Here is a 19,260-nt window from a genome sequence, read left to right on the forward strand (position 1 = left end):
GCTATATACTTTAATTATAGATCACAGATTATAGTTAGTCAATAATCCAGATTTGATCAGTGTTGTCCTGGTGACGAGGGACGGATGGACGGCGTAAAGAAAAACACTGGTTGGGAAAATTCTTCACATTCTGTTCCAAGTTAATCATATTTGCACCATGAGGAGAATGAAGAATGCAAACACACACACACACACACACACTACTGCCTGTTTGCTTCCCCAAAATGAGCATGACCGAGTCTCAGGGTTTAATATGAACACTTTTATTAAAGGGATCACAGGTAGAAAAGGTCATCAGCAGTGCCAGAGACGTCAGTTCTCCTCTATCACCCGACTACTGCCGACGACCAATCACAGCCTCTCTAGGAAACATGTGATATCTTTATCTGGCAAGAGACGTAAAACCAGGTTTACTCAAAATGAAAAACAAAACAAAACATAATTATTCAAAACAATATGCATATTGTGGGACCATGATAGTTTGCACACTGCAAGAATGAAGCACATCATTGAATGACCAGCGCTGCTTGGTTGTACTGTGGCACAGCAGAGAAACAAAAAAATAAACCCCCAAAAAACAAGACAAACAAACCTGAATGCATAAGTCAGTGTGTTTTTAACAACAACATATTCACTCTGCTGAAACAGCTGGGTGTAACAGCCAGGATATTATACAGTTAGGAAAATAAACAGAGCAGGAGGTCAGGTTGATAGTATCGTTTGCTGATAGTGTTACGAGAGAAATTTTGAAACTCATCCACCCAAATATCTTTAATTTCACTGCTGCGGCCGTGGAAAAACAACTTGTGTCTTTGTGGATAAAGAGGGAGAGAAGTGAGTGATACTGTCTGGGACTGTAGTGCAGCAGTGGTGAAAGAGGAGATAACGCCCCTCACGGTGGTAAAACATTGTTACCTAATGTCAGAGGTGAAATACTCGCTCAACTGCAAACATTTAATATACAAGAGATTCAGATTTGAGTAAACTTATATATAAAAGAAAAGAAAAAAAAACGGTCCTAACAGAACTGCAGAGGATGCACATTTGCCAGTTACTAAAATCAACAGCTTTAAAATGTGAGCTTCTGCACTGCCTCACATAAACGCACGCACATGAAGTCATCAACAAGCACCGGTATCTCCAGTGTGGTGCACAGGAAGCGTCCACCGAGCAGTTTTTTTTTTTTTTGTCAGATAAGAGTCAACAATACATCAGAGGCTATCTACAGGAGCCCAAACACACCGGATGATAGGAGAATACAGCGTGTGGTTGGAAACGACGAGCAATGAGTCATGTCTGAGGGAAACTCTAGCTCAGGTTTGTCCTTCAATTAACGTTTTCTTTTTCTTGTTTTTTCAGTTGCGTCTCATCCCTCACAGCGGGTGTGGTAACGTGTACAGTTGCAGATGTGTTTTGCTTTGACAGATGTGAAGAGCAGAGGCTTTAAGGTTCAAACAGAAAAAAAACAGTCTTTATTCATTCTGACGCATTCCATACAAAAATTCAATTTCCCGATTGGCTTGGCAAAAGCGCGCTTTTTTTGGCAACCGTTTCCAAAAATCCATCAATCGTTAAAGAGGAAAGGTGGGTTCTGGAAACAGTAGCTGTGCCCCTCAGTCTAAACCATTCATGGATCAAACTAAAAACCAATTGCAAAAAAAATAAAGAGAGCAGGACAGCTTGTCTGACAACGTCTGTGCAGGTCCATATCCTTTATGACCGCTGTCAGACATTTCAAGTTTGTCTTTTTTTTGTCATTGTATTGACTTTCTGCATGACATATACAGTGTTATTCTGACTATACAAAATACTATGCAGCCAGAGCAGCTGGCCGGAGCTGAGGAGGAGGAACGAGTTGGATGAGATGGGGGTGGGGGGGTGGGGAGGGGGGGTCATACATCATGAGGTGAGGATATATGAATGGACAGTCAGCTGGATGGAGAAGACTCCAACTAGTGGTCAGCTGGATGAGAGGGATGAGACGAGGGGGTGGAGGGTCATCCAAGGAGCAACACAAAGGATGGAGTTGGGTAAAGGGGGGGGTGTGATGGGGTGGGGTGGGGGGGTGTAGGGACGCCCCCCTCTGTGTCCTATCGGTCCATCTCGTCCAGCAGAGGTGTGGCGTCTCCGGCGATGGACATGGGTGTGCTCTCGATCATGGGGCTGGGCGACGGGCGCGGCGTCATCCTCTGGGCTTTCTTGCGGCCCTCCGCCTCTTTCTCCTTCAGCCACTGCTCCGCCATCTTGCCCCAGTCCACGGCGGAGGCGTTGCTGCCGCTCGGCCTGTGGGGAGGGAGGAGAGAGAGAGAGAGAGGGGTGTGTTTCAGTCTGACCACAGTGTTTGCTGCTTCGCCTTAAAACCAGGCGGACTGGTGGATTAGCGCCACCTGATGGCGGAAAATATTCTGTTCCAACTGGTTTGTGGAGTTCAGGAGTTGATACGCTTCTTTAAAATTGTTTTTCTTGTATCTCTAAAGTTTGAAAACAGGGATGTCAAACATATGGGCCGTGGACCAAAACTGGTCCGCCAGAGGGTCCAATCCGGCCCGCTGGATAAATTTGCCAGGTGTGAAAATCACATAGAAGCAAGGAGAGGCATAACAATGTTGAAAGTATAAGTATTTTTCTCAAGAAATGTCAGGTTGCTCATTATATGTTTTGTCAAAGGAGTAAAACAAAGGGAATATTTAGTTCTCCTTATTTTTAAAACTCGTCTTAAAACCCATTTTTATTCCTTTGCGTTCAACCCAGCATGAGACTCGGTTTTTGTTTTCATGTTTTATTGTTTGTATTGTTTTTATTGTTACATTGTTATTTTTTACTGTTTTCATATTGTTTTTATATCTTATGTTCTATTTTATTCATGTACAGCACTTTGTTCCAGCTGTGGCTGTTTTTCAAGTGCTCTATAAATAAAGTTGCATTGAGTTGAGTTATTATGCTGTTACTTCAGTGGTCCGGCCCAGTCTGAGCTCTATGTGGCCCCCTGAACTAAAATGAGTTCAGTGAGAGTTTAAAACAAGAATACCAGGACAACAGGGAGGATCACACAGTAGTTGACCACATAATCAAACCTGGAAACTCAAAACAAGCGTTGTATACCACACAGGCTTCCTGTACGTACTTTGGCGGCGGCTGCTGCTGCTGCTGTTGTTGTTGCTGCGGCGGCTGCTGCTGTGGCGTCCGTCCTCTGGATGAGGTGGAGGACGACGGCGTGCCCGACGAGTGTCCGTGGTGGCTGCTGTGATGGCCGTGGTGGCCGTGGTGCGACACGTGTGGGTGGGCGTGTGCGTGGGCGTGGGAGGACTGCGGGGTGGAGCCGGGGTACTGCGGCGTGCCCAGCGCCTGCTGGCTCGGCGTGGTGTAGGAGTAGCTGGGCGTCATCATGGGCGTCGCCATGGGCTGCTGCGGCGTGGCGAACACCTGTGGAGGAAGCGGTGGAAATTAATCACTATTAATCACTTCTTCGCCACATCCGCACTCCGCGTCTCTTTTCTTCTGTGGGGAGAGATTTTCTCGTCCGCATTCAAAGCTGCACTCACGTGATAAGCAGAGGAGCTCCCTCCGCCGCCTCCCGTGCTGCCTCCGCCGCCGCTGTAGCCGTACTGGCTGGAGCCCCACTGTGCGGGGGTGGTGTTGGGGTTCTGGCCCTGGCCTGTGACTGCAGCGATGGCGCTGAACATCTGAGAGGTCATGTTGCGTGGGAGGGCGTTGACCGCTCGTGTCAAGTCTAGGAGGAGGAAGGAATACATTAGCAAGTGGTAGAGTCGAGTGTACCACAGAATGACAGTGTAGTCGTGTGTGTGTCTCTGTGTGTGTGTGTGTGTCACAGTGTAGAGACTCACCAGCGATGTTGATATTGGCTGGAGTGGCGTTCAGGGACGCAGGTGTCCTTGTTCGGCTGCTGTTGCTAGGAGTGATGCCTTTAACACAGCAGGACATGTTTGATTAGAATCTCCAACATCTTTCAACTGTTGTTAACACATCATCATCATCATCATCATCATCATCATCATCATCATCATCATCATCATCATCATCATCATCATCATCATCATCAGTATCAGTAGGTGCAGTGTGTCCGTACCTGGTACAGGCTCTTGGTAATGGTCCTTAAACCAGCGGAATAGTCCGTTTACTGTAGGAAATATCTGGGAGCGGTAGCGGAAGCCGTCGGGGGTGATGGTCACATACTCAATCCTGGGAAAGACAAAAGGACAAATGAACACTCAGTTACAGAGCTGTGGACAACGTGCTGTCAATCAAACCTGTCCGTTTCTACAAAATACTGTGTTTGGAAAGAGTGGAGGAGAATCGAGTGCTGCTCAGTGATTTGACACAACATATGTGACATGATGCAAAATTAGCAAACACAAGCATCTGTGTTCGCCGATCATTTACATTTACAGAACTGAATCAGAGTCAGCAGCTGTTTCTGTGGATTTAATCTGAGCTTGAGCTGCTGCGGGGAAAAACTAAATTCACAATTATGTCTTCAGCCTGTGTAATGCATCTGCTCAATAAAAAAAAAAAAAACATTTGTGCTCACCGTGGTTTTCCACGAGGCTGGTAGCCCAGGATAAACTTTCCTGGCAATTCTTTACAGGATGAAATAAAGTAGGGAATAAAAGTAGGCTTCTCCCTCTTTGTCCTGACCAATAACTCCTCCATTTTCTGTCAAAGAGAGAACACAACAAAAGAGGGTGAGAGAGGCATCACTTGTGGCAAAAGAACAGGTTGTAGATGATGGGTTTTGAGTTGGTAAGAATATTTAGAGTGCTAACAAATACCCAGGACAGTGAGTTAGTATATACCTCCTTGCTTCCACCGTTGCAATCCTGGAAGTACTTATGGGACAGGAGATCCCGAGCAAATGCTGCCATGGGCTGAATGTACCGAGCTGCGATTTCATCCAGATCTTCAAACTCCTGCAGAGGAGCGTAAGAGACAGTTGAAGGAAATGCAGCAGCAGCCACAGAGACACTGATGACTCATCTTACAATGTCTGCACCATGCTGAGGAGGAGAACAGTGTTTACCTCAGTGTTGATCCAGAGCGTGTGCCCCAAGCTGAAGGCGTTCTCTTTGCCCTCCTCTCGCACGTCCACGTGCTGGTAGATGCCGTCAGCCACCTGCACAACATCACAGTGGAAAGACTGTGTCACACAAGCTCCTACAGCTAAAATATGCACCTGCATCACATATGACATATTCAATCGTAACTTTCCTGTTGTCTCCCTCTCTCTCTCCAACCACCCACAGGTTTTTAATTTGACCCTTTCCCCCCCTACGGCACGGCTCCATCTGTTTCTTACTTTCCAGGTGACAGTCAGGTGGTTCTCTCCCTTGCTGCTGGGCCTGATGATCAGGTCTCCCTGGTCCAGTGTCTCCATCATCTTCTCTGCCTGGTTGAAACTAATATTGTGGAAGTTGGGGTGGGCGATCACACGCTTTATGTATGCTGAAGAGAGAGAGACAGAGAGAGAAGGCAAACAATTGAAAAATGGTTTCAAAGCAGAGCTGTGGAGGTGAATATTATCAGGTAAACAAAGTGTTTCAAGAGTAAATAGTGGGACAGTGTACAATTTTAACACCATCTCAAATCAGTCAACTTTCATTTAGCCTGTTGTGATACTAACGTGTTCGCTGCTGCTTCTTTTTGAGCTCCTCGTCCTGTTTTTGGTCTTCAGACTCTGTGTCAAAGTCATAATAGGTGTCCTTAGGGAGCTTCCACTCGTTGGCCTTGTCCATCAAATCCGAAGTGCGGCACGTGAGGTCGACGCTGAATTTTTCAATGTCAATTTTCATGATGCGACAGTGAACCGTCATGCCCACCTGAAGAGGAGAGAGAAGAGGAAGGATCAGGCACTGAACAGGCGATACGATAAAAGAACACAAAGGATTTATCACAGATCCATCGCTCAGGTTGTGTCACGGGCAACATCTGGAAACTCTCTCATCAGTAAAGAACGACCGTACGACCAGCGACGTCTCACCTTGACCCTCTCTTCAGGGTGTTTGACCACTTTGTCGCTTAGGAACTTGGTGGGAATAAATCCCTGGACTCCATTATCCAGTCTGCTCCGCACTCCGATAGCCTGACCTGGACATGAGCCACTGTCAAAGTGATTCCAAACCTACACAGACGGCACAGAACAAAAGGAATGATGTTCAGGTGTCTGATCTCTCTGTTTGTTCTCTGGTGTCAAACTGACATAACAGTCTTGTGTCCGTTACCTCACTGAGCTCAGGGAAGTTGTCCTGCTGGCAGAAGGGGCACTGCCACAGTCCTGTAGAATCGTTACGTATGGCCTGGTCGTAGCTCTCTCCCTGAGGCCGCCGGTGAGCGATTCCCGTCACTATGCTGGTGATCAGCTTACCTGGAGGAAAAGGAGGAAGTGAATATTAACCATGATCAACACCAGGCAATAAGTGTTCCTACTGTAACTGGTGCTTCACTGACACCACTGCTTTGAACAAGTCACCTACTGTGACTAATGCTTCTTACAGATCAATTATATGTTTAAAGGGATGGTAGAACATTTTGGCAAATTGGCCCAGTGTCATAGTACCACCACGCTATGAAATAATAACGGAACATTACGAGACAGAGTTGTTTTCGAGGGGGCAGTTTTTCGGTAAGCAGTCTCTGCATTTGCCTCTAAAACAACTCTGTCTGGTAACGTTCTGTTATTATCTCATAGCGTGGTGAATGTGCAGGTCACAACTTGTCCACCAGAGCGTTTTGAAGTTGTTGGATTGTGAATTTGATGAGTTTGATGAGGAAAACCAAGAAATCCCATGAGCCTCCGTAGTGTAGCTCTCAGCAGCTGGCGGCTCTGCTCCGCCGCTCTAAAAATAGCTTGCACCGACAATTAAAGGTAAAGAACCTACTGCTAAAACTATAGGGATTACGGCAATGGGCCAATTTGCCAAAATGTTGAACTATCTCTTTAAAAAAACAATTATATCACATTGGCATTAGGTGATACATAGACAACACACATCACATGTGCTACAACATGAAAACCAAGGCGTTCCTCAGCCACCGTGCACACGAGTGCTAACAGCTAGGAATTAAATATATATAACAGATCTGTAGTGATGTGTGTGTGATGTAATCGGTGTGGTGTGTTTTACCGATATAAAAGGTCTCTGGAGTCTCCTTGGTGAGCAGGTTGAAGACCTCCTCTGTGTTAGGGACTCTGTAGGTAACTCTCAGGTCTTTGTACCTGCAGCTCAGCTCTGCACGGATATCATACAGAGTAATTCCCTTGTTGCCATAACCCTACAGGGAGAGAAGAGAGGTGAGTGGATGTGAACCATGGCCGGCCTGTCTTTCTGTGTGGACTGAATGCAATTAACTATTCTATTCAGAAACAGAAAAGAGTTGTACAGTTCTCTCTATAGTAATGAAGTGTAAAGACGTTCACAATGTTCCTTTAGCAATGAAGTGAATCAAGCATTGTTACAATCAAAGCCACATCCTGCCCTCACACACACACTGACCTGTCTCTCAAGCTCTTCAGCAAAGGCATCCAGGTCCAGATCTTTGAGACGTTCTGGATTTTCCAGGATTTCCTCCAGAGCTCCAGCTGGGTTAGCGTCTTCTGCCGACTCGTCGTACTCCAGGGCGTCCACAGCCATCTTACGAGCCCACTCATACGTCTCAGGATGGACACGAGAGCCGTCCAGGACCTCAATGTAGGAGTCCGTGCTGTGAGGAACACGTGGTGGGTTTAGCACCATGACAATGATCTGGACAGTCTCAGTGAGTAAGAAACAAGATAAAAGACACCAACCTGTCCCCAAGTGAAGCCGTGTCGATCTTAATGAAACCGGCACAGTTGATAAACACCTTGGGTCCCATGTGACACATTGTGACGAGCTGGGTCCTGTTTTCCAGACGAGTGTTGTTCTGCTTTAGAATCTGCACGGAGACGAGAACGGTGAAGGTTATCAGGTCAGCGGGTGAGGAGCCATACTCTCACATATCTCACAGGAAGTTAATGAGCAAACCTTTAGCAGGTGGGAGCCCTTCCTTGGCCCCAGACCACAGACGTACTGGACCAGGCTCTGGGTGTGAGGGTGGGCGATGGCTCTGTTCACGTCCACCCCCACCTCATTGACACGGTTGATGAATTCACAGTAAAGAGCAGAGAGCAAATCCTCCTTTACCACATGTTCCTGAGGGGAAAAGTGATTGGTTTTGCAAATTTTACCAGCAGGATCGTGTTTCACTGAAATCACAAGCTTTACCTTTAAAGGGATACTTCACCCAAAATCGATAATTCACCAATTTTCTACTCAACGTCATGCCAAAAGTGAGCTCTATCCACCACCGTTATATGAAAATCCAGCTGGACCACCCCTTGAACTCCAAAAGCGTTTTCATGACTCTCCACTCATCCACTCCTCCGTCTCTCACCTGTAGCGGGTGTAATTTGAGGCAGAGAATGTCCTCGTCGGTGCTGCAGACCTGAGCGTACTCCACCAGGGGGTCCTGGATCTTCCTAGCTATTGACACAGCCTGTCGCAGCAGGGGAGGGTAATCCCTGTAATCAACCTGTGCAGACAGACAGCAGAGGTCAATGAAATTGTGAAGAAAGGATTGGGCCAGGTCTGAAAACTACTTTGAATCCACAAGCCACTTGCTGTGGTAAAACGTGTGTGTGTTTGTGTATGGCTGGTATGACAGGGTGTTCACCTCAGACTTCTTGCTGTTCATGTATAACGTTGCCAGTTCATTGTCCACAAGCTCCACTCCCACAGCAGGTAGAGAGGACTCCTGTTCCAGCTCGCTGATGGTCCTCTTGATGTCCTCCATGATCATTTGAGCATCACTGCATGTACAAAAAATATTCTTAACATTTACATGTGAACTCCCCAATGACTAGTTCTCCCACATACACACTGAGCCTTCCGACACATACTAAATAAACCAATGACTTACCGGCTCTCTCCAGCTACAGCTACCACGTGAGGTTTCTTGCCTGACAGAAACTTCTTGAGATTTTCAATGTCTTGGGCCTGAGGATGACACACACACATGTACACAAAAGTGTGAGCGTCTCAATCAAGACATCTGTCGATTGCCCTGACACACAGCTGTGGTCTCTGTTTGTACCTTCTTCTCTCTCTCATCATCCCTGAAGGCGTTCCTCCTCTTCATGAAGTAGGGCAGACGCAGGAAGTCCGCCACCTCTCCTTCCCCGTTGATCAGGGCACAGAAAACGGGCGTATCTCTGTCAGAGGAAAGAGCGGATGTAAGAAACTACACTGTTTGCATCATCATCTCATTCATGTGGCAAACCTCATTCTCATTCTCACAAGGTTAAAACTAAAGATGCAGTGTATATAAAACACAAACACGGTTGAGGGCTGCGTACCTGCTGGGTGCGTAGGCTACACCCAGTACACGGATGCCTTTGCCCTGATTCTCTTCCATCAGATCGTCATCTTCCTCCACCTGCTGATCGGGCCTGTATGGAGCCACCTTCAGCCAGTTGTACAACCGGCGACAGCAGGACTACATGAAGACATGGCAGAGGTCATAATGAGTTTTAAGGTGAGAAGAAGAATGCTCAAACATAGACAATTACTTTATGCTCCGTAATTTCTAAAATTGTTGACTTTTGTGCGTAATGCTGACATGTAGTAGAGCGATACATGAAGACATCACAGATTTCACAAATTACCCTGACGATGCTCTCTTTGGCCTCAGCGATCAGTTTGCTCTTGAGCTCCTTGGCCATCTGAGGGTAGAGGAACTGATTGAGCGACCGCTCGATGGCCAGAGTTCGCTGCCTGTTCCACTCCTGCACCTGGTGACTGAACTCGTCCCTGTAGTAGAACTGTTTGATCTCATCAAAGTACGTCTGGTCACCAGCAAATCTGAGGAGAGGCAGGGGGGAGAGAGACAGAGGGGAGTGTGTTCACATCACCTGAGTCATAATTCAAAAGCTCTGTGCTCTACTGATAAGATGTGATTTGGTTCGTGTGGATGGCCTCCTTCATCCTTTCTCTGCCTATAATCATGAATTAACATATATCTGGTTTGAGGGGGTTTGTGCGCTGCAGATTTAGCACACCAACATAATTGAACAGGTCCTTAGTAGTGAGTCAATTCTGTCACTGCACTTACCCTTTGACGCCTATTAAATCTATGCAGATGTCAATAGAAAGCAGCCCCTCTTCCTCTGCCAGGCACATCTTCAAGAACTGATCCCCATTCAGCTCTTTCACAGGTTTGTTCTTCAGATACTTGAAGGAGTAGGCAAAATGGGCCTCGTCGACCTCCTACAGAGAGTAAACAAGGCGAGGCAGGTTCAGAGTCGTACTAAGAGCACATTCTACAAGTCCAGAAACCCTTTTGCTTGGATCAACGTCTGGGATTAACCGTGTCCTTTTGTACCTTTTTGCCCTTCTTTGTAGGTTTAATGTTGATCTTCGCCCTCTCCTGGAAGGTCTGGCGGAGAACGTGTCTGACCAGAGGTTCCCGAGCGATCTGCATGGCCACCATGTACCTGGTTCCTTCCAGCACCGCCTCCGGGGTGGAGAACTGGCTGCAAACGTAGTCTTTGGCCAGCTCCACGGGCTCGGCGGGGAACTGCTCCGTCTCGTGACGCTGGTAGCTGTCTCTCAGATTTTCTCCAAACTGCTCTGGGGTTAACCCAAACTTTTTAGCCAAGCCGTCTGCAAGGGAGATGACAAAGAACATGATTTTGATGTGCAGGTAATGGACCAGCTTATTCACAAATCCAAGGAAAGTGATACTTTAAAGGGAAACTATGCAAGTCTGGTTGCTTTTCCGCTGTTTTGCTAACCCTCCTCTCAGCCATGTGCATTTGTTTACAACGAAGCCGGTGAAAAAACAATACATGGAGCGGTGGATAACGTTATATAACATATACGATGTTACGATGTGTATATCTGTGTAGTCTTAACTGTCATAAACAAAATATAACAGGTTACGGAGCGTGTTTGTGTCGTGGTGTGCAGAGACGAGAGCTGGGACACCGGGGCGGCGGCCAGGTACTACACTGATGTTGCAAGGTTGGTTTACAGCCGTGAGACGCCAGGTGAAAGGCAGAGAGCCTCCGTTCTCACTAACAAGTCACAAGTCATATAGTTAACATCACAATTGACCCTTCGCGTAAGCCCCGCCCCCTTGGTTACTGTTGCTACGGCGGGCAAGCTTTCACTCCCAGCCATGCTCCTGGCAGTATTTGGTATCGATTTCAAAGGAAATATCAGCAAATTTCTGGATAAACTGTTCTGAGTTAATAGAGAGAAGACGTCACAAAGATCATTCAGAGTTTTCAGTGACGTGTGACTCGCGCAGGAGGATAAAACATCTGTTCAACGACACGACTGGACAATGTACAGAGCAGCAGTAAGGACCGGTAATTTTACCGTCTATCAACCCACGAAGACTTACGTCATCTCACTGGTCATGAAACGTTGTCAAACTGCAAGTGTTTGGGCGATTGTGAACCACATACAGCTTTCGCTGCAGTTTTTTTTCTCCCACCGCTGTATCAGTCAGTGAAAGCAGTCCCTGCCTGGAGGATCCCTCGCCTAAAAGCCCAGGTAAAAGCCCTAAAAGTACAGCTGTCATTTCGGAGGTGAACATAAGGTTATCCCCATATTTACACTTGCTCAAGTCGAAAAAAAAAGTCCGCTCGTATCTGAACATCTCTATATTGCTGCTGCCGCCGCCGCCGCCGCCATAGTAGCAGCAGCAACAACAACATCCTTCTCTACAAACAAATGTTTTTCGTCCTAGTCTTAAAATGTGTCCACAAAAGCAAACGTAATGACTCACTGCGGAAAGCTTGCCAGGCCTATAGTTACGGTTGCTAACGTAGGATTGGACAATAGCCGTTTGTGGGAGGAGTTGGCGAAGGGTCAATTACTCTGGAGCTTTTTAATTAAGGTAAAAATGTAGCATAGCCAGGGGAGAAATCCTGCTTAGTTCCTCTTTAACACTGAGATTGGGTGGAAGGTAAAAAAGAAGGAGACTAACCAAGTCCAACACTCTGACAGATGCTGTACATGTCCCTACGTGACGCCAGCTTGAGGTCCGGTCCCTTCTGTTCCTCTTCTTCTTCTACCTCCAGTTCCTCTTCCTCCCCTATGGAGAAAGCCCATCGACACCAGTCATGTAGCAAATTGTTAAAAAAATATAAAACATTCCTAATGTTAAAGTTGCTGTAATTAGACCTGAACAACTCAGCAGTTAATATGCACCATCGATATATGAAATAGTCAATTCAGACACATCCATCTTACCATCCTCTGAAATCTCTTTGATCTTCTTGAGCCTCTTCTTGCTGGTCTTGGCGGCGTTCTGCATCTTGGGGATGTCTCGGCCATAGTAGAGCAGGAAGTGGTTGTACACGTCACCCAGCTCCTCAAGAGTCTGCACATCTTTCAGCCTACAGTTAACGAAAAGAAAAGGTTTAAACAACTTTGTTGATCATCCACCACAATGAGAATATACGGCACGAGTACAAAACTTTCTAGTTTTATCAAGACGTGCCTCTCCATATCAGAAGTGTCCAGCGGGCGGATGCCGTCAGCCAGAGGTTTGTCAGGGTCGGCAGAGATCTGTTCAAACTGGTAGGACTGCATCTTCTGGAAGAGACGGGTCAGGTTCTGCTTCCGGGTCTTCAGTTGAGTCCACTGATGGAGAGGAAAGAAAATGTTTGACTCAAGAAACCAGAGGTGGCAAAATGATGGTTTATATTTACGCTTTATCAAATACTGTGGGAATAGTTTTAAGATTAGCTGTGCAGTGCACTCAGATTATTATGGTAACTTTATTTGTATCCGTAGGTAGATTCGTTTTTTGTTTGTCTATAATCTATAAACTAGACTGGCTTTACCTTTTCATCCCACTGCCACACCTTCCACAGGTCATTGATGTTCAACTCTGGTTCCACATATTCCTTTCTGTAAAAAGCTATGAACGGAACCTGGAAAAAAAATACAAAACATAAATTGAGTCTTTTATATACTAGCATGTTTTCTAAACAAGCTGTTAATGGCTTGAAAGCGAAGGGAACAGAGGAAGAAGTTCATCATATGGGTAAAGTGAGCTCACCTCAAACTGTTGATTCCTCATGAAGTTGAGGGCTTCTTTGATCTTGGCGATTGTGCTGGGGCCTTTCCTACTGAAGTTTGTGGTCGTCCCCCTGTCTAGATAATCTGTGCTCTCCTGTTTAACAACACGGAAACATGCTATTTGATTAACATTCAAATGACAAACAGAGGACAGACACAATTCAAATCTACAGCTTTGTCACATCACTAGGTATCATGATTGAAAAAGGTCGTACCTGCATGGAAATGGTAAGAGTGGAGAAGCCATGTCTGAAGATCCACTCGGCTTCCTCCTCCAGCTCATCATCCTCTGCAGGTTTAACAGGGATGGATCGTAGCTACGAGGTGGAAGACAGAGTCCGTCAGAAAGTAGTCATTATAGGTTCATAACTTTGGTGCAAAATGATAAAAGACAGGTGAACAAACAGACACACACACACACACACCTGGAACCTCTCGGGCATGTCTGTGGAGCGGATCTCATTGTCCTGGTCGGTCATGTGGCTGCTCTCCAGCTCACTGGGCTCGTAGATCTCGAAGATGCTCTTCCTCCCCAGCCTCCTCTTGGTCTGTTTCTTGGGTCGGTCCCAGCCCTCCTCGTCCTGATCCTCCTCCTCTTCCTCACCCTGGTCGTAGGCGTCTGCGTCAAAGTCGGCGAGGTCGAAGTCGCCGCCGAAAATCTCCTGGGCCTCCTGGAGGGCTCTGCCAACCGATGAACAACGGAAAAGAGGTGAGGCCATGAGGAAAACCAGCTTCCCCTCTTCCGGAGATAAGCATGCTTCCTGTATGAAGTACAGCACTCACGCGTCTGTGTAGCCGGAGAACTTCTTGCCCCTCTTCTTGGTGATAGGTTGGCCATCATCGTCCACAATAAAATCGTCGATATCTGTGGAGCAAAAGCACAAATTAAAAATGTAAACAATTTTATGTACATATACTAATCTCTCATTTATTTGCTTGTTTTGATTGATCTAAAAATCCTACCTGACTCCTCGTCCTCTCCTTCTTCATCGTCATCTGCGTGATGGAGAGGCTCGTCCACGGCCTCTCCTTCCTCCAGCTCGCCGTCTGCGTCCCCATGAAAGATCTCGTCTGCGATCAAGTCCTTCTCGTCATCATCTTCTTCATCGTCGTCCAGTGTTTTCACACGGTCGTATTTCTTCTTCTGCAACACAAAGACACAGCATCAGCATGGCCGCCGAGTCCAACGCATCACCAGAAGTAAGGTACAGCGTAAGAGGCCGTGGGTAAATAGCGATGAGACGTGATTCTTACCCTCCTTTTTACTTTAACACCCAAGTTTTCCTCAATGAGGTCAAGATCATCGTCATCTAGGTAGTCGTCATAATCTGCAGAGAGGAAAAGGCTCAGTCAGAGGCAAAACAATTATAGTGCCAGTGTTTCCCACATATTCATTTATTTGTGGCGTGCCGCAAACCCCCATATAATACAGGAGATTTACCTTATAAGAGTTCAGTAGTATATTGATGCTGAAATCAAAAATAATCGAACTTGAAGGGCATTCCCGTCGCAACAACATACGGATCTACGGTATAAAAGAAGGAGCCAAGGGCACGTCAATGATTCACTTCGTGGAGAACCTCATTCAAACTGAACTGGGTGAGGGCACCGGCCCTGGACTGAACTGGACGGTGAAGGCTGTTTTAGACAAAGATCCCGCTATAATATAATAAAGCACATTGAGTTGCCTTGGTATGAAATGCGCTATATAAATAAAGATGCCTTGCCTTGCCTAATATTCTGTCGGCTTTGCTTGTTTCACAGATTTCACAGAAAAACTCCTGTGGAAAAGGATCGATTAACAGACTGACAATTCATTGAATTTAATCATGTAAATTCTTATCGATAGTCGATTAATTGTTTACATCCCTAAATGTGACATAGAATCCACATTTTCAATCTGCGCATCTGCTGCAGACAGTTTCTATTCATTTATTGTTTTTTACTGTTAATCCAATTAAAGTGCAGCTAAAACGACACATTCCCTTCCTTTAATGATGACAATAATGTGGCTGACTAGGCTGATACACCTCACACCGCACTACCTACACACCCAGGCTAATGCAACCGTTATGTGGATACATCTGGCTCCACAACATATGGAGCTGAAGGAAGAAAAAAGGGGGACACCTGTTGTTTTACCAGCCTAACAGATGCCAGACATATGTTCTGATATTTTATTGCACATTAAAATCTACTGCTCGGCACAGTCCAGCTCAAAGGCAAATAAACTGAACATATCTTCCATATCTCGCTTCCTTCATGATATCACAAAGAAATGCGCCATCAGTTCTGTCCGCTACTGATCCACTGCTCAACATTCAACACTTCATTTATCAACATGATGATTATAACCAGATTATTGACTCAATCTGACTAACTGGACAATTCAAGTGCATGTAAACGCGTTGGTCCGACTAATACCAGACTTCTCCAAATCTGACTAAAGACACTCAGATAATGTGACTGGAAATCGTTTTCTTCTGCATGTATATACGCCTTGATCGGACAGAAACTGGACAATGCATGTGCGCAACGCATGCTTCAAAACAGTAAAGATGACACTGAGGCCTTGTCCACACGAAAACAGAGCTTCACCCAAAACAATCTTTTTCTTATTCGTTTTGAAAAAAGAGAGAAATGAGAAATATCTACGCACACACAGATCCACTGAAAACGACTCAAAACACTGTAATACATATGCCAGGCCTGTGTGGAGCATGTGTGGCGCTGTAACACTGCCACACATAAACACCAAAACAGAGAACAAGAGGAAAGTTTCCCCGCTGAATTCAAACCCTAAACATTATAAATGGATTAAAGGCTGACAGGGAGTCGTTTCAGTGCAAATATGACGACTGATGATGATTAAACGGGTGTGATTCCGCCGTACTGTCCGAGGGGCTGACAGCAGTCGGCCGTTGTCGTTACGTCAACGACAAATGTAACGTCTAGCAGTGTGTCTCAGGTTACAGGTGAGAGTGGTGGGGGGTATGACATCATTGGTTCACAAAAGATCTGTTGTGGCCACCTATGATGAGGAGGCGGACACCGTCAGTTATTTGATTTTCCCTGTTGCATGTAAACTGGGACAAGGACAGAAGTCGGACGAGATGCTCAAATCTGTGCATGTAAACGCACTGACTGGAAGTGTCACCCAGACAGGCACGTCCTGTCCTATCAAACCCAAGAAACAGAGTCCAGAGACTTCAGCAAGTTACAGAACAACTTGATAGCTAACAAACCTTTCTTTTTTTACCAGCATAATGGGCTCTTTGCACAGCTCCACTACTTCCTGAACTTAATGCTGCTCCTTTGTTTCCTGTCTTACATTATTGGATAAACTGATTAATCCAGGTGTGTCTCAGTAGTCACAATGGTCAGACACACCTGGATTAATCAGGTTGTCCAATAATGTAAGACGGGAAATAAAGGAGTAGCATTAAGTTCAGGAACTAGTGGAGCTGTGCAAAGAGCCCATAAGATACGGCATGTCAGCATGGTGCAGCTCCCTCACAGTACAATGCAAGTCCAGACTCCAAGAAATGGTAACAATAGCCATGAAGACAGTGGGGAAACACGACCACTTACAGCCTCTCCAGGCAGTGTATGAGAGTGATGTGGTGAGACAAGCTGACAGAGCTGAGTGATCCTTCACACACTCTGCTACTGTCAGGGAGGCACTTAAAGCCAGCTGATGCAAAAGAAACCGTTTAAAATTGCTCATGGCTACGTTACGGAGGCTAATGGGATTTCTTGGTTTCCCTCATCAAACTCATCAAATACACAATCCAACAACTCCAAAACACTCTGGTGGACAAGTTGTGACCTGCACATTCACCACGTTATGAGATAATAACGAAACGTTACAAGACTGAGTTGTTTTCGAGGCAAATTCAGAGACTGCTTGCGGAAAAACTGCCCATGACAGGAACGCGCATCAGCTGTTTTGCATGAATTTGCTTCGAAAACAACTCTGTCTGGTAACGTTTCATTATTTTCTCATAGCGTGGTGAATGTGCAGGTCACAACTTGTCCACAAGAGCGTTTTGGAGTTGTTGGATTGTTTATTTGAAGAGGGAAACCAAGAAATCCCATGAGCCTCCGTAGTGTAGCTCTGAGCAGCTTGCAGCTCTGCTCCACCGTTCTAAAAATAGCTTGCACCGACAATTAAAGGTAACAAACCTACTCCTAAAACTATAGGGATTATGGCAATGGGCCAATTTGCCAAAATGTTGAACTATCCCTTTAACAAACAACAACAATCAACCCTTCCCACCCCTCTCTTTCCCACTAGGGTAGTGGGGAGGCTCATTGCTGCGGATGCACAGCAACTTTGTTGCACCAATCTAGTTTCAGGGTTGGGCTATTGTCTTATTATGGTCTTATATAGTTTTATTTATTACAATAAGTTTTTATGACGTTCTTACAGTAAGTAAGAAAACAACACATGAACGTACTTCGCTTTTTGCGTCGATGCCGCACTTCTTCCTCTGAGTCACTCGCCGGTGCACTCCCAACACTTTTTTTCTCTGCTTCTTCCTCCTCCTCTTCTACCTCCTCATCTCCATCATCAATGAGTCCGCGTAGATTTCCTTGCTCATCCTGGTCCTCTGTGTTCTCCTCTTCCTCTTCATCTGTTGAGAGATGACAGATGAGTAGTCCACATCCTACAGCCCCTCCTCTAAAAGACATGTCCCAAATCTAAAATACCATGATCTTACCATCTTCTTCCATAAACCTCTGGGTCTTTTTAGGCTTCAGGTCTTTCTCCTCAAACTCCTCTTCTGACTCCTCTGCCTCACTCTCAATGTAGTCCGACATGACTGCTCCTCCTGAGAAGAAGTCAAAGACTCTGTTACTACACACCTAGCTTCACACAGAAAGGCGCCTGTATTCCTTATTCGTTTTTTTACAGTTCTTCAGATATGGCTATATCTTTCCAGCAAATGGAAATATGGCAGCAATATTTCATGTATACATGTGAAACATTCATCCTGTGATATTTGTTACCACTATTCATTTAAAGATATTTTCCAGAATTTAAAATAATGTAGGTTTGAATAATGTCTGGCAGAAAAGCATTTGATGTTAGCCATGTCTGCCTCTATGGCTGTGTAGTCTGTGTTGCCCTGCCTCATGAGATGTGTTAGATTACTTGACGACGAGGACGATTTAAAAAAGCGCAACTGAGGATGTGTGAGGCAAACAAACACGTATAAAAACCTTTCTTTGAGGCATTTTCACCTGATGGCGTGAGCAAATTAAACCAGCTACATGATAGCGTTACGGGATGTTCATAGTTGTATTTGACCTGGGGATGGCTAAATGAAAAAAAAAAAAAAAACCTATCCGTAACGATGTCGCAATGCGCACACACACACATACACACAACATGGACGAGTGTTACCAGACACACTATGCTATTTCAGTGTACCTTTAGCTAATATCATTAAGGTTGTGCATCTAGAAGTTCTGCTAAGCTGTCGATCCAAAAGTAACTTAAAAAGGTTATTTCAAATTCTGCTCGATAACCTTAGCTGTGCGCTAGCAACACCTTACCTGTGCAAGACGGAGCAAGTTAGCTAGCGAGCAATATTTTGCCAAGTAGCTGGGTTTAAAATGTTACATTTGCCAGTTTGAGCTGTGTGATGTATAACAAATAAAACACTTATAAAAGGAGACCTGAACCAAACCGCGGCCTCTGCGCTAACTTAGCAGTCTACCGTTAGAGCGTTAGCCTAGCATTAGCTGTAACGACAACAACAGCTAGCTGCATCATTAGCCCGGCTGGCTAACGACTGTTGGACAAGCACAATAACCTACACATCGCAACTGACGACGGTGGAATTAGACTTACACGTCTCTCAGCGGCGGTATAGTCCGTCAATATGTACAGTTATAACGGGATTGTGTTGTGTTTTGTGTGTTCGGGGGGCTTATACTTGTAAAAAAGGCCGAGAGCGAGCGGCGTGATGACAATTCCGGGATGTTGCTGCCGTGAGGGAACTTCCAGCCCGATCAACAGCGAGGTGACGCCCCCTGCTGGTGCACCGCGACCCCACACCACCGAGACACCACTAAAACACGGCAGTGTTGATATTTACTGTAAATATCACCGCGTTAAGGTAAA

At 45.7% G+C, this 19,260-nt stretch overlaps 2 protein-coding genes across 2 annotated transcripts in view; one reads left to right on the plus strand and one right to left on the minus strand.

Annotated features, from left to right (window-relative positions):
• Positions 1–253: 253 nt before the first annotated feature.
• supt6h (SPT6 homolog, histone chaperone and transcription elongation factor) lies at positions 254–19,139 on the minus strand. Its single transcript, XM_083987082.1, has 37 exons — positions 18,988–19,139; positions 17,852–17,962; positions 17,588–17,764; positions 14,382–14,455; positions 14,091–14,271; positions 13,911–13,992; positions 13,553–13,808; positions 13,343–13,444; positions 13,108–13,221; positions 12,890–12,979; positions 12,544–12,686; positions 12,294–12,439; positions 12,028–12,135; positions 10,414–10,694; positions 10,144–10,298; positions 9,698–9,893; positions 9,389–9,528; positions 9,127–9,244; positions 8,953–9,029; positions 8,707–8,842; positions 8,428–8,565; positions 8,019–8,186; positions 7,802–7,929; positions 7,509–7,716; positions 7,140–7,287; positions 6,237–6,379; positions 5,996–6,136; positions 5,639–5,834; positions 5,315–5,460; positions 5,039–5,131; positions 4,815–4,928; positions 4,550–4,674; positions 4,088–4,200; positions 3,846–3,923; positions 3,543–3,730; positions 3,125–3,423; positions 254–2,283 (listed from the first exon to the last, which is right to left on the minus strand). Exons 2-37 carry the CDS (start codon positions 17,949–17,951, stop codon positions 2,091–2,093), a joined length of 5,295 nt encoding a protein of 1,764 aa, XP_083843208.1. The 5' UTR covers positions 17,952–17,962; positions 18,988–19,139; the 3' UTR covers positions 254–2,090.
• The window catches only part of LOC310997417 (claudin-4-like), a gene marked incomplete at its 3' end in the record, with an annotated part of 147,964 nt that continues 132,721 nt past the window's right edge, over positions 4,018–19,260 (plus strand). Inside the window, exon 1 of the mRNA XM_083987096.1 lies at positions 4,018–4,060. The remainder of the gene's footprint in view (positions 4,061–19,260) is intronic.

The sequence above is a fragment of the Trachurus trachurus genome, assembly GCF_905171665.1.
Source record: "Trachurus trachurus genome assembly, chromosome: 14".
Classification (NCBI taxonomy): domain Eukaryota; kingdom Metazoa; phylum Chordata; class Actinopteri; order Carangiformes; family Carangidae; genus Trachurus; species Trachurus trachurus.

Bases quoted from the DNA above. Each gene is read 5' to 3' on its own strand.
- supt6h (XM_083987082.1), bottom strand. From the start codon at position 17,951: ATGTCGGACTACATTGAGAGTGAGGCAGAGGAGTCAGAAGAGGAGTTT. The intron at 5,835-5,995 runs GTGAGACGTCGC...TCTCCTCTTCAG, and splicing joins ACCCTGAAGAGAGGGTCAAG to GTGGGCATGACGGTTCACTG. The intron at 4,201-4,549 runs GTGAGCACAAAT...TGTCTTTCCCAG, and splicing joins CAGCCTCGTGGAAAACCACG to GATTGAGTATGTGACCATCA.